This window comes from Clytia hemisphaerica, unplaced genomic scaffold (assembly GCF_902728285.1).
Source record: "Clytia hemisphaerica strain Z4C2 unplaced genomic scaffold, Clytia hemisphaerica genome assembly, whole genome shotgun sequence".
Taxonomy (NCBI): domain Eukaryota; kingdom Metazoa; phylum Cnidaria; class Hydrozoa; order Leptothecata; family Clytiidae; genus Clytia; species Clytia hemisphaerica.
Window position 1 is genome coordinate 134,239 of NW_027104238.1, and position 15,345 is coordinate 149,583.

The 15,345-nt window shown below is 34.5% G+C and overlaps 2 protein-coding genes across 2 annotated transcripts in view; one reads left to right on the top strand and one right to left on the bottom strand.

Moving 5' to 3' along the window:
* LOC136816083 (uncharacterized) overlaps positions 1-15,345 on the bottom strand; it is a 60,976-nt gene that overhangs the window by 43,464 nt on the left and 2,167 nt on the right. The window contains exons 3-8 of the mRNA XM_067072516.1: positions 11,186-11,512; positions 10,463-10,612; positions 8,177-8,350; positions 7,526-7,705; positions 6,762-6,871; positions 6,105-6,175 (exon numbers count right to left, since the gene is read on the bottom strand). Of these exons, the coding sequence (XP_066928617.1) occupies positions 6,105-6,175; positions 6,762-6,871; positions 7,526-7,705; positions 8,177-8,350; positions 10,463-10,612; positions 11,186-11,512 (1,012 nt within the window). The remainder of the gene's footprint in view (positions 1-6,104; positions 6,176-6,761; positions 6,872-7,525; positions 7,706-8,176; positions 8,351-10,462; positions 10,613-11,185; positions 11,513-15,345) is intronic.
* LOC136816081 (uncharacterized) lies at positions 1,866-5,026 on the top strand. The gene is made up of 2 exons (XM_067072514.1): positions 1,866-3,234; positions 3,611-5,026. Exons 1-2 carry the CDS (start codon positions 1,977-1,979, stop codon positions 4,201-4,203), a joined length of 1,851 nt encoding a protein of 616 aa, XP_066928615.1. The 5' UTR covers positions 1,866-1,976; the 3' UTR covers positions 4,204-5,026.

Sequence of the window (15,345 nt, forward strand, 5' to 3'; positions counted from 1 at the left end):
CTGTAAAAATTCTTTAATCCTGATGCATTTACTTAGATAAATGACAATCTGTCTGGCAAGGGATCTGCACACTGACTTGAACTTTCAGTACTTAGCTTATCTCTTATTTCTTAGGGCATTTATTCTATTTAGCAATAACCTAAACTAACTGTTGTATTTGTTTGATTGTTTGAAAAGGATTTTCGAAAAAATTTGACGTGTCATTGGCTTAGAGGTCACCTAAAATATTTGGCAACTAGGGGTTACCTAAATCTTAGGGGTCACCTGAATTCTTAGCCGGGGCACCTAAAACCTGCTGCCAAGCCATGGCTGGTAAAATCGTTATCCTCAAAAATCGAAGTTCCATCCTCACTGAAAAGAATTAACCGATCAAGTTTGACTAATGGATTACAGTTTTTTCAGTCAGCTCCATAACCCAATTTTTTTCGACAAGTTCGTGTGGCTCGCTCTGCGGAATATTAACTTCTGAGTTCTGTTTTCAAAGCCAAATCCGGAAATGTACTGTAAATGGATAAATTACTTCTGGTAACAGATCACACTTTATCCCTTTCAATGACACAATCAGGGGTCAGTTGGAAACTTTTCAAAAAATTAACAAGTGGGGGGGGCGTCTATTTGGAACCTAAGAGTACATGTTGTGTGGAATTATTTTTACTCTAGCGTATAAACAAGGCCTTAAAAATCGAAGTGCTGTCTCGGGAATTGAAAAATTTGGTTGGTTGATATTCTGGCTGCTGCACGTTTGCAATCGGTCATTTTGTCTTATTTTAAGTTTTCAAGTTTTAAATAATTGTCTTGGGAACTTGAACTTGATTCAGGTTACTCTCATCCTTGTTGTTACAAATACTGATGACTAATATTGTTTTTTCTGAAAGCTTGATTACCTAGTGAGACTAACTGACTTTATTCTGGATTAATAAATATCCAGGTAAACCTGTTAAGTCCTGTCAAAATGGTAATTGTCAGTGAAAATTCCAAGCACTTTTCTGTAGGTGTTACACGACCAGAAAATTCAAATTTAAATCGAGTTTTGAAACTCTGTATTTTTGAAAGAAATATTTTGAGTTCTGAAAAGCCATAACAATGTTGAGAATGCTTGAAACGCTTTATTTTTAAGCATAAGTATATACATACTGACATAAGTCAGTGCCAGTGTTTACCAGCAGTCTGGAAATGGCAATTTAGGCTAAACACATGAGAAAAATCCGATCAAATGCCAAATATAAACTGGTATAAGTGTGCACTACTATATTTTTTGGACTTTGATGTTTGAAGGTTCAATTTGCTTCAATTTTTAGAGCCAATAATTGATTTTGTCTCTGTAATACCTTTCCAATGATGCTAAGCAGCAAGATTTTGTGAGAAAATCAACCCTGTTCTACCCGAATTTTAATTTTATTCTCCTTGGGGAAATGGCCAGAATTCCAGAAAATTGCAAAAGCTAATTCATTTAAAATTTTTATCCACTAAAGGTATATACCTGCTATTATTCACTATATATCTGCAGAATATTAATTCATCAATATAGTTTTGATTTATAAGGTATATAATTTATTTTAAAACGACTCAGCTACTGGATTTCAAAACATTTAAGTTTGCCATACCTCTATGCATTTTAAGTATTCAATGGGACATTGTGATTATATAAAGGATGGAGCTAACCTTTCCAATGCATCCTTATTTTTACCACTGTAAATTTGTATTACTGTTATCTTGCCCTTGATGTGTGAGAGTTATCAAGTGGACTCATGATCATCATGATAGAAAACATGGTCAGAGAAAGAACCTGACTTTGATCAAGAAGTGTATGCTATGATAGTTATTTATTTTATTGTTAATAATTATTTTTCCTCTTTTTCATCATTAGGACTATACGAACAATATTCGACATTATTTGGTTTGTTGGTCTTCGAGACATGTAACATTTTCAGCCACTCTTGATTAACTGAAAACCTTTTTACAAGGATAGAGAAAAAATGTATGGGCCAAGTCGAGGACAGAAAAAACAATTTATTTTTGTATTCTTTGCTGTTAGCACCATCATTTTATTTGAGTTGAGATTCAATCAAACATACGACAGTAACACCAATACCAGCATAACTACACCAAGCTACGAATCTACAAAATCTTCATTTCGAAAAGCCGGTAAAAGATTGATTGACAAGTATGATTTCCATCAGTTATCTTCCTTTATGAAGCAGTTAGCTCGTGCCCAACGATATGAAAGGAACGAACATATTAGTACCATTATGTTGGACAAGATCAAAGAGCTGAGTCGAATGGGTTTTGTAAAACTGTCAAGTAAGAATGCTAATAAAATCACTATAATCTTTAATGGAATAAATGAAATAAATGATATATCTCACTTATTATCAAACTTAAAAGTTTTTAAAAATGATGCCACATTTCGATCGACTAATATTTTATTTGGGTTATCAGGAGCAATGTCTGCTATACATCGAAAAGAAATGAAAGCTCTTAAAAAGATTCACTCAAATGTGAAGTGGGTTGATTTATCAACACTTGAACCCTTAGCAAGCTCACTGACAAAATTATTGGAAAATGTAGAAACGAAGTATGTGTTAATGGCACGCAATTTACGCTATTTTGATGAGAGCTTTGATTTGAAAACATTTATTAAACCTTTGATCGAAGGTGATGCTGATGTTGTTTCCGGCTCAATCACCTACCCGGATGGCCAATGGAGTACCGGCTGCTTTCAATCAAAATTGATCTGGAGTCAATATATATTACAATTTGGAAGGGATTTGTATCACCGTAGAAAATGGCTTGTTTGTGACTTCATCGAAGGACCCTTTGCAATGGAGACAAAATTTCTTCTTGGATATTTCAAAAATAACCCAAATACCCCAGAAGAACTTTTATACTTGCAACTTGGATTTAAATTAAACATACAAAATAAAAATATCAAAGTTCATCCTGGTAGTATTTTTCATATTGGAAATTCAAAAAACTGGTTGAGATCTTTGAAACGAGACCAATGGAAAGAATTCATTATCAGTAATAGTATATCAGAAATTATTTTGACTTTGGACGATAATGAAATAATCCATCATGAATTTGGTTATTATGAAGGGAAAAGTGATTGTGGTTGGCAGAAACATGATATGTTGAAACCTCGCTCCTGTTTAAGATACATGCACAACGAGTTAATGGAGATTTACAAACTATTCGATAAACTTGGTTACCAGTACACTAATGATGACGGCTCAGGTGAGATATCACTTTCACAAAACTCTTGCTTTCTATAGTCAGCTCTCTCCATGGTCTTTTCTAAGCACTTTTTTTATGTCCGTTTACCGGCCAAAATACTCAATCCAAGATTGTGTTTTTGAAACTAAATCCTAAAAATCGAAAAACTATTTTCTAGCAAAATTTAACTAGTTTTGTTTGTTTCCAAGTGAAAATAACTGATCAATAATATCTAATCAAACCCGCAACTTCATCAATTTTTTGCCCTTTAAGCTTAAAACTCGATCTAAATTTACAAAAAGGACCCCAAGTTCAAAGTGCTCAAAAACGTCCTAGCTATAGTAGCCAAGTAAGCTCGCTTGCTTTAAAGAAATCCTAAAATAAATTCATTTTTTAGCCTTGGCTGCAATCAAGTTGGATGACACTTTGCCTTGGGATTTAGATCAAGATTTTGGATTCCGAACGCAAAATCTCACCAATCTAATGCTGCACAAAGCTGATTTCGATAAAATTGGTGTTCGGCTACAATTCGATCTTGACAAACCATGCATGAAAGATACATCGTTGTCTGGAAATAAATTCGCCTATTGTGGTTACGTTTCCTTCTTTATACAAAATTGGCGCCTGGAATGTTGGGGTTCGTATATTTTAATGGGTGATTTTTACGAGCCGTGGAAGATTCCTTCTGGATATGAATATCGAATGAAAAAGAGACGGATTTTTGGACATTATACTAAAGTACGAATGAGAGACCATTGGTCTATGAGTCGACCAAACCCTGGGTACTATACACGTGGAAGATATGGTTTGGACGTTTTAAAGCATGTGAAACATTGGATGCAGGGCGGGGCTGGCGGTAATTTCTTATCCAATTATATAACAGCACCTCATTTTAAGAAATGCCCAGAGACACGCCCTGAACATGTTCACTTATGCATGGACCAATATTTAGCTGATGGAAACATTCAATTTCAGCACCCTTGGGCATAGTTTTTTGAATTATATAGGCTAATTCCTTTGAGATATGTTAATTATTTCACTAATTTCTATATAGCAGTTCTTACCAATCTTTATTTCGGACACGAGGGACTTGCATCACTGTTTCTGAGGGGACGAGATGGAGTTTTTACAAGCTCTTATTTGATTTGGTTGGTCGTTAACAATTAATAAAACAATTTTATTACAAGAACGCGTCATTTTTATTACTTCAAATGACCAATTATTTAAGTATCTTATAAAAACTCCATCTAATTTGTTTCTTAGCATAGTCATTATAAAAACACTGGTCAGGAAGGCTTTTGTCTCCTTTTATTGTTAAAATATAGAGCTTACGTACCAAAATCGATTTATTTTGCAAACTTTTTGATCATGTGATTAGAAAATAGACCAATCCCAAGAGGAGATTTTGGTAACGTGATCAGAAAGTATACAAATCGCAACTTGTCTTTTGTTTGTAACAAAAGAAAATTGAACAAAAAGCTAAAACAATACATTGCCAGACCGGGGTTTTTTATGATGACTATGTTCTGAGTGAGCTCTATGGCTTCAACGAATTATAGAAGCTTCAGAAATGAAATGAAAATTTGAATCCCAGCAAACGGAAAGTACCGTTGTTCACTACGGGTATTTGATATAATTTTTTAAGTGCATGTTAATACTTTTATTTTGTTTCGACGTTTATTTTTTAATCCGTTTTTTTACTTTCGATGCATTTTTCCAAAAATGTAAATATTTATTTCACATTTTTACATGAATGTATATTTTTCATCTTCGTGTTCAGCTATTTATACTTAAACGTAACCTTCATCGCGTACTCATCTTGGTTTTCTTTTCTACCTACTCGGATGGAATTTTAGGAAAAACCATTATTAAAGGTTTTATATTTCCATAAGTGTACCCGTTTCATATCGGACACATATATCAGAACAGTGTCTTACTATTGCTATATTATGCCATGAACATATAAACGACTGGACATCCATCTCCTTTGTCTTTTTGAAGATAACAGTGCTAGCTTCGTTGCGGCCTCGTTAAAAGCATAAAATGAAACAATAGATTTTGATGATATACCACTTGGGAATACCTTGCTAACAACGTCAAAACTTCGACAAAAGTCTCTGTTGTTCTACTCTTCTCAAGTCTTTTATCTATATCATGACAAAGATAACAGAGGCAAAATCATCGTCAGCTTGTCAAAACTCCGACTAATATTTCTAAATTTTGACTTAAAAGTGTCGAATAATTTTAGAGAGTGTCACATTCTAATTTTGATATTCTTATGACACAGGCTTTCAACTTTCGCAAGCTATTTTTTTCAAGTCATAAAAAAAATTATTGGAGTGACAAAAGGGATTCAAAAGTATACACGCAGTTGAAACTCTGCATTTCAAAGTTGAAAAATGTTGATAAAATATATTGCAAACTTGTGAAAAAATTCGAAAATAATGTTTTTGTGAATTACGAGTAATGTTCAAGCTCTATCAATCCTTTTACCTAAATAATTCAAAGAAATAAAATTATGACGGAATATTGTCGGATTTTTCATACCAATTTTGAAATACAGGCGGCAACGAAGCTCGCTTCAAAGAGACAATAAAAGATAGATGTCCAGTCGTTTATATGTTCATGATTATGCTGATATAGGCAAAAAATGCTTTTCTTTTCTTGTTTCTGGCCAATCTTGCTCCACATCCGTGTCAATTCAATGTGAAAAGCTTGTGAATTAAAATTGATGAGTAAGCAAACGATTTATTTAAAAACAAAACCTTTAACATTTTTCAGTTTCTTGGTGTAAATCTCAGTCCAGACTAAGACTAGCGATAATTATTTTTCTAGTCAGTCAAAAAAGAGCCTTTCTACAAATTAATAATTGCAACTTGGAGAATACTTACGAGAGTTGATTGAGGTGGATTGCTTCAACATTCGCACTCCCGACACTTGATGCATTCATTACAGTCATAATCTAAAGACATAAAAAAAATGCTGATTCATTTGATGATCGAATTTCTACTTTTTCCGTAAGTCCACAATATAAAATCCAAGGGATACAAGGAATGAAATTTAGGGGAAGTAATTTCAAAAACCTTTTTGGTTAACCAAAGTTTTGCCCCTGAAATAAATTACCGATCTTTGGGACCGAGATTTGAATTTTTGCATTCTTTACAACAAATTACTAACCATGTGGTAAATTTGGTCTTTGAAAATTTTTAAACCGTCTATTTTCTTCAATATTTTTCCAATAAAATATATAGGAAAAGAAAATGAAAACTTTTCCTTTTTACCGTCAATTTTTCCTGTGCTCTTTAGGATTTTTCCCTATTTTAGCTACCACAGTAAATTGGGCTCTTCCAGAAAACGTTCGTACATGGGGGGGGGGGGGGGTTTAGACGCCTGCTGTCCGAGATATTTTTTCTGGAAGAGGCCATTTGAACCAATTCCATCATATTAATTTCAATTTCTGCAGTTCACCTATTAGTAATATAAAACTGGACGCGATACCTTTCGTGACTCCACTAGGCTAGTTATGGGTTAATAAAGGATCTACTTACAGCATCAGTTAACTGATCTCTGACATCAATAAAATGATGGTGATCTTTGTAAACCATTGTATAATACCAATCCAAATCCAACAATTTACTAATAAACGTCACGCTGATAGCTAAAAATGAACAAAGTTTAAAACGTGTCATCAGATATTTTTTATTTGTCTCATAATTCGAGTTGTTGTCAACATAACGAAGAAAATAGACTAAAATCAATATTTTTCCTAAAATCTTTTTTAGTTCTTCTTAACTACTTAGAGTACTTTCGTTATCTCGGGATCCCTCTATCCCCAGAAATCCCTTCCTAGATCCCTAAAATCGGAATCACTATAATTCCTACTGGGCTTATGCTCTAGGCTAACAATTTTTACTTGAGAAACTTATTATTAGTACATCAAGGATAAAACGAAAAGTTTATATAATAATAAACAAAAGTTTTTATGAAAATTTTGAATCCGATAACAGATTGCTGTGACAGGGTAGTTTTTAGATAGGGTGACATTCAGTGTACCGAATCTCTGACAGAGACGTGTGAGAAAGACATTGGGAAGTTTAACGGTATGGTTCATTAAGTTTTTAGGCAAAGCCAAAATACCAATATAACACTACTTAAGATTTCAATGATAAACAATATCTTTATAAGTAAATTATCTGCTTCAATATGTTGAACCAAAAATTTCAATGAACAACAAAATTTGCAATATGTGTGGTTCAAATATATATACGAGAAAAATAGCAACCGTTTGAAAAAAAATTGAATATAAACTTACACTCATTACATCTGATATGTTCATTACAAGGAATAGTTCTGTAATTTGAACCCTGGCAACCCCCGCCACGGTATTTTGGTTTTGGGTTATCACAAAATCTTCGAAAAGGTATTACACCACCGAGACCACATGGTTGTGTACAGTAATCAGATTGAATCCAATCACCGAAGCCTCCATTCACTAAAGAATGCAAGAGTGCAGTAGAATATAGTAAGTCCAAGTTATCTGAAAAGTCATGATCAAATCATAGATTTATGAAGCCCGAAGGGCTAGATGTTGTTTTTTTGGCTGAAAAGTGTGCCGAGGTTAGGGAGAAAATCCATGACATTACAATAGAATTTCAGCACTTGACTAATAAGAAGCTTCAATGCAGGTTTTCGAAAACAATAGCAGCAATAATTTTTGTAATATTTATTTTTTTTTTGCTTGAAAGAGCTTAATAACCCTTTGGGCTTCACATAAATCTGTGGGTTTGTATTCAGCGAACGTAGTGAGCCCATTGCAAGTGAAAGTTACAGCGAAATACAACGACGTGGTGAAATAGTCTAATGTTGATAATCTTTTTATACATCAAAAAACTATACCGAGGGATATTTTAATAGCTTTCAATTCAAGATATGTCCTTACGAATGAATTAAATACAACACGCACCTGGGCAAGGATACGGATTACACCCTTCAATAATCTCAATTGGCGTTCCAACACAATCCCGCCCTCCATGCCTGGGTGCAGGGGCGGTACAAGTTCTTGTTCTCTGTGTACTCCCAAAGCCACAAGTCTTTGTACATGGTGTCATTCTAGACCAACTTGACCATTGACCGTTGACTATGGAGTAAAAATATCAGGAGAATTAACAATAAAGAGAGGTTCTACATTTCCATATTCTGTAAGATGTAACCTTGACGACCAAAGTGAAAGTGCAGCTGGAGTTCAAAAAGTGAAAGTGCAGCTGGAGTTCAAAAAGTGGACCCTGTCAGATCTGAATGTTTGGTAAATTTGGGACCCTGTCAGAACGAAAAATCGAAAATTCTTCCCATTTTCATCCTAAAAAGTGGCAAAATGACTAAGAGTAGACAAAAATTCAAAAATTTTCTGTTTTCCATCCTGAAAATTGTCCAAAATAACCGAACATCGACCCTGTCAGATACACAGCTTGAAAATCAGTAAATTTGGGACCCGCCAGTCAGATATCTTCAGAACCTTAAAAAGGAGCCCTGACCAGCGGCACGTTCCCATACTCAAAGCCCCTCCCCCCGGAATGCGCCTAAAGATTGACAGTGACAGACAAACTTCGTGCGTTTCAGGAACTTCGTGTCCTATCTACCTTAAGTGGATAAATTTTGGCGTGGATTTAATTTGGCGATTGGCCAAAATACGATTTTTGGCGGGGATTTAATATGGTCATAGATCAATTTCGTAAAATTTGGCGAGGATTAAATTTGGCGAGGATTAAATTTGGCGAGGATTTAATTTGGCGAATTGGAAATTTTGTCACACTGAAATGGGTGAAAATTACTCAAAAATATACTAAAAAGTTGTGATCTTTCACATAATTCTCTTTTTGTTAAATTTGGCGGGGATTTAATTTGACGAATTGCCGAATTTCAAAATTTTGGCGTGAATTTAATTTGGCGAATTTTGGCAAAATTCGCCAAATTCGCCAAATTTAATCCCCGCCAAAATTTATCCACTTAAAGTATACTACTTTTAAAACATGCATGGATCAATCACGGTTTTACACAAGGGGGTAAATAGCTAAAGTTTTTTTTCTAAAATTCTTTGAAAACAAGCAGTAACAAGCAACATGCTGAATGGACCTACCTGATGACGAAAGCTAGATAATAAGGCAATAAGGAGAAAAATTAAAACAATCAGTCAGACGATATACCGTTTTGCGAAAATGCATAAAACATTAAATTTTATCATTATGATTGTTGATGGGGGAAGAGGGAAGGAGAGTAAAATCAATTTTATTGAAAATTGAAACATGCTTGATGGTGGGCGTTGCTATTAATAATGTTTTTGAATGAAAAAACAACCAAATACAAGGAAAAAGTCCAATGAAAATCTAGAAAAACGGCGATTTCCAGCACATTTCAGGCATTTTCCGCCGGAAAAATTTTTTCTCAAAAATCGGACTCGGCCATGTTTTGAGCATTGTCAATATCAATACGCATCTTTGAGCAAAAAATCTGAAAAAACTAATGATAAAATCTCGAGAAAATGCCAAAAAAACAGTTTTTCCGGCATATTTCCGGCATTTTCGGCCGGAAATGAATTTTTTTCAAAAATCGGGCTCCGTCACAATTTAGGTATTGACATTTTGCATCAGTGTGCAAAATTTCATGCAAAAATATAAAGTACAGCTCAAGAAATTCAAGAAATACCGTTTTTCCGGCGAAAATCGGCTGTTCCGGCGATTTTTAGAAAGTTCCGGCTTTAAGAATCAATTTTATTGGAAATTGAAACATGCTTGATGGTGGGCATTGCTATTAATAATGTTTTTCAATGAAAAAACAACCAATTATATGGAAAAAGTCCAATGGAAATCCAGAAAAACGGCGCTTTCCGGCATACTTCCGGCATTTTCGGCCGGAAAAATTTTTTTCTCTAAAATCGGACTAGGCCATGTTTTGGGCATTGTTAATACGCATCTTTGAGCAAAAAATCAGAAAAAACTAATGATGAAATCTCTAGAAAATGCCGAAAAACCAGTTTTTCCGGCATATTTCCGCCAGGAAAATTTTTTTTTTCGAAAATCGGGCTCCGTCACATTTTGGGCATTGCCATTTTGCATCATTGTGCAAAAAATTAGAAAAAACTAATGAGCCGATCCCGAGAAAATCTGGCAACAGACGAACGAACGGACGAACGAACGAACGGACAAGGGTTAATTTAAATTAAGGACTACCTTAGGTAGGTCCAAAAAGTTTTTACCTGGACATTGAAAAACATTGCAATCCACCTCATCCATGGTTCGTCCACACCCTACCTCCATCAAACAATTACGAAATCTCCTTTTAATGCCTTTACCACATGATTTGGTACATGGGCTCCAAATGGCCCATTCCTCGTAGCCCAACGACTCTGTTTAAATGAGAAAAAAGATTTCTAAAACGCTAGAGCTTGTCGGAAGACATTCAGGTTCCCACAAATTGCAAGCACTAAAATTTGCCAAAGGGATAGCACCCTGTCCTACAAGGATGTATATTTACAGTAAAAAGGGTACCCTTTGACTGCGATTGTTAGCTTAATTTCTTTAAGGGGGGGTTTCAGGGGGTACCCGATTCCGCAATTCCGCCAATTTTTTCTCCAATTTCAGTCAAACCGTCTTAAATTGAACCAAAATTCCGTCACCGAAAATTCCTTTGAAATTCAATATTTTTGTCGAAAATTCCGCAAATTTTGAATATCTTTTACCAATTCCAAAATTCCGCAAATTTTTTTGCTAAATTTCGTTTTTCCGCACTAAAATTGTCTAATTTTTCGTCTCCGTCAGAGAACCCAATTTCCGTAATTCCGTCTAAATTTTCGCCAAATTCCGCCACTCCGTCCGAAAAAAGGGCCGATTCCGCTCCTCCGCCAACCATGAAACCCCCCCTTCTTTAGGGGTTGAAAATGAAACACGAAGTATAAAAAAAAGCAGATAAAGACACTAACCTGGGTCTACACAACGACACAGCCTTCGAATGTTGGGATCAATAAAGGTGGAGGTTGTGCATATGATTTTCTCAGGTACTCCAATAAACCCTTGACATTCATTAGCAGTGACGTCATAAGATGGGTGATATTCCTCGGCATAAAGAGAGTTCGCATCATTGACGACGCATGTCAAATTGGCAGATTTTGTTAGCTCTACTGGATCACGTGCGTTTTCAATAATGTCTTTCGAGTCACGTGTATCGATGACGGTTAGACAACCATAAGTGTCGTTGACCTTCTTGCATGTTCTCTCACAATCGACGGCTGGTTCTGACAGATAGTATGCTAGAAAAAATTATTGATTGTCAGAGTTAGTATCTATTAAAAATGGAACCTTTGGGCCAGCTCTGATTGCTGTCGCAATTTCACATACGTTATCTATTTTATCTGAATTGAATTTAAAGGCCCGGAAGGGACCAGAAGTGCTTTTTTTAAGATGGAGAAATGAAATCAATTTCAAAGATAATTATCAAAGATTCACAACCCACAGAGATTGAAAGTTAAATTTACCAACAGATAAAAGAAATAGCACTCAAAACAAAGAAAATGCTTTTTCAATCTGTTGTATTAATTCCAGAATTTTAAGGTTTCACTTTTTCTTGCGTGCAAAATTTTGAAGGATTTTTTCTAGCCCATCTGGTCGATTTTCAAAATTTTGTGGTCGGACACCACTTTGCTTAAATATTTATAACTTAATTAGTTTATCTATTTAAAATGTGAGCAGACAAATTTAGCCTTCAATTATAATGAACGCAAAAAAATGATACATTAAAGTCTATTCACGATAAGTGTGCACTCTTTTTTCATTTACCTATAACTTTTGAAGGAATTCTTCAATTTTTATAAATTTGGTATCATTGGAAAGGTGTTAGTGAGTGGAACAATTTGAAATAAAAAAATCTTTAAAATAATTCTAAAAATGAAGATGAAAATGAAGAAGAAAAAAATGAAGATCTTGTAGAAAGGTGCTGTGACTATCATTTTCACTGAAAACAGTAAGTGCTGAAACTTTTTCTGGTGAGTCTAGACTACCTATGAATATCTTCCCTGGGTATCATTTTTTGTAAAAGCTGCTAAAAATTTTTATTGCTTCATGAAAAATGCAGTTTTAGTTATTTACCCATTCAAATCTACAAAATGGTTTTCTTGAATAACTTTTTATAAAATAGTCCTTTTGGTCTCAAATTTTGAACAGTAATTCACTGCAAAGTTACTACTGCTACAATTAGACCATCGGTACCTAAATATTTTCAAAACTGTACTGTACGTTAAAATCAAATTACACCTTAAAACCTACACTATTACACCTTAAAACCTACAAACATTGACCCCTTCCCTTGCTCACAACTTACTGAAACTGTGAAATTGAAATTCAGGTGCTGAACCGTGATTCGATTGGTTAAATACTTGCTAGAAATCCATTCCAAAAACAATATTCTTATTTTTCAGGATTTCATGCCCATAATGCAATTGCACCTGTTTTTTGTCAAAAAAATGGCTTTGAAGGGTTAAAACTTTTATTCACTTCATTTTTGACGTATGTCACAAATGTTTTTCTAAATCTCCATCAATTTTGGTATGCAATATGACCATGTTTTGAGAAAGTCGATTTTCAGATTTTATTGGCCACTACCATAAATGAGCTTTAAAATAGAACTTTGAGGGCCTTACGATTTCTTTGGGGTGTAGCCATGGAAAAGAAAATGATTTTTTCGTACCTATCATAAGTATAGGTACCTAAAAAGTATAGGTTTTATGACCTTAAATTCATTTGTGTAATCTCTAGGTACAAAAAACTTGATTTTTTGAAGGGATTTTTGGTAAAATTTTCAATAACTTCAAATTTGCGACACTTTGCGATAATTAAAATTCTTGAAATTAGGTATTTTACGAAAGAACCTATATTAAGAGATTGTAAAAAAGTGAATTATACAATATTAAATTAAGTTGGTTAAGAGAGCCCAAAACCCATCTTTGTAGGTTTTAAGGGGTATGTGGTTTTAAGGGGGTATCCACTGGTACAATTTTAAAAAATATTTAGGTGCCAATAATCTAATTGTAGCATTAATAACTTTGCAGTGAATCACTGTTAAAAAAGTTTCAGGGTATCTTTTTTTGTTGTAGGTTTTAAGGGGTATCCACTGGTAAACCCCCTGGAAATTTGGAAATTTTAGTGAACCCCCTAGAAATTATGTTTCTTGTAGCAGATACTCTTGTCTCCCGAATAGACAGGGGGGTCCGAATAAGCAGGGGGGTAGGAAAATTTTCTAAATTCTAATAAGCGGGGGGGGGGGGATGGAATAAAAGGGGGGGGGGTAATTCGAAGACAGAATTTACAACAAAAAAAGAAACTTTAACAAATGAACACGTAAAATAAGAAACATTACTAACAAAAAGGAAAATTTTAATAAGTTTAAGGTCTATCTACACTGTAATAAAATATTAAATTATTCGAATTTAATTAGCAGGGGGTCTTAATAAGAGCGGGGGAGGTGGATTTTTTTTCATTTAACAATTAGCGTGGGGGGGAAGTCTATTCGGGAGACATATCTTATCCCCTTAACGTATGACGTATCCCCTTAAATTGACCAATTACAGTAGACGAACTTAATCTCGCTATCCCCTTAGAACCAAATGGGGTTTTTCCTAAGACCCCTGGAAATTTTCCTAAAGAGGTCTTGAAAAGTTTCTAGTTTATACCCCCGAAAAAGTTGCACCAACCCCTTTGTATAGGCCATTTCACAGTCGCAAAGTGTAATGAGTAATCAGGACCAATGGCCGCTAATCACGACTTACTATTGGTCCAAAATTAAATATTTTTTTAAAGATTTTCGAGTCTAGCCAACTGGAAGACGTTAATAAAGCCTAACCAGTCATGATTACCCATGATTCATTTCGACTGTGAAATGGCCTACGGACATCAAATGGAACAATTACAATGCAGAGTTTACATCAGAGGAAGACTAGAACGTCTTCGAAAGCAAGTGATTGCGTAACTATAAAGCACAAATGTGAAGACATGAAGATATAAAGATTTGTATCAAAACAAATTAGTTCTGTCTCATGATGGTGCAATTAATTGATAGATATGCGATGAAATTGAAAAATACCTTAAAATACCACACAAATTGAGCAAATATTGCCAACATATGTTGGTAAGAAATTAGATATTTAGATTCCTATATCGCTAGACAAGGAAGTGTCGATAATGAGTCTAATTTTTGAGATTAGCAAACAAAAAAGGTTCATTTCATTCACATTCATTTCAATATCACGAGTAACAAATGAGTTAAAAAAGGGTCAAAACTGTCAACACTGTCTCTTTAGTCAAAAAAGGTCCACACACACATACATTTTTCTCAGGCACTTACTTAATCGACAGGGAGTATTTAAAAGCGGAGAGTATATGGGATGTTTGTCAAAAATTAATACTGTAACTGGGGTTGGGTTGATATTTTGGGTGGGGAAAGTGAAAAGAAGGGGAAGAGGAAAATTATTGGGCTATTCCAGAAATTGCCTGTAATCCCTATGTTGAGGAGGCGTGACCATAGTCATTGTAAAAACACTGGCTTTTGTCTCTATTTATTGTTAAAAGATAGAGCTTACATACCAAAATCTATTTATTTTGCAAACTTTTTGATCACGTGATTAGAGAATCAAAAAGTATGCAAATCGCAACTTGTCTTTTGTTTGTAACAAAATTGAACAAAAAGCTAAAACAATACGTTGCCAGAACGGGGTTTTTTATAATGACTATGGCGTTGGTAAAATAAAAATCCAGGGGGGAGGGGGTCAATAAAATGGGGTTGAAAATCCAAGATGGTCCAAAATGGGAGAAAAAAAAACCAAGCTCCTTAAAAATTGAAAAAATCCAGGGGGCTACTTTCCTAAAAAAGACCTCCTCAACAGAGGGGTACATTTTTTTCCTTGGGTAGTTTGGGAAATTCCATAGTGAAGTTTATGATGAAAGAAAAACAAGTTCAGAAAAAAATCACCAAACTTAGAATCTAGCCCCCAGAAATTACGTGGACATATTATATTTCCAATTATTTCTTGTCGCGACGCAATAAATATTTTTATCAAAGGATCGTTTAGAAATTATCAATCAATTGGCTCTT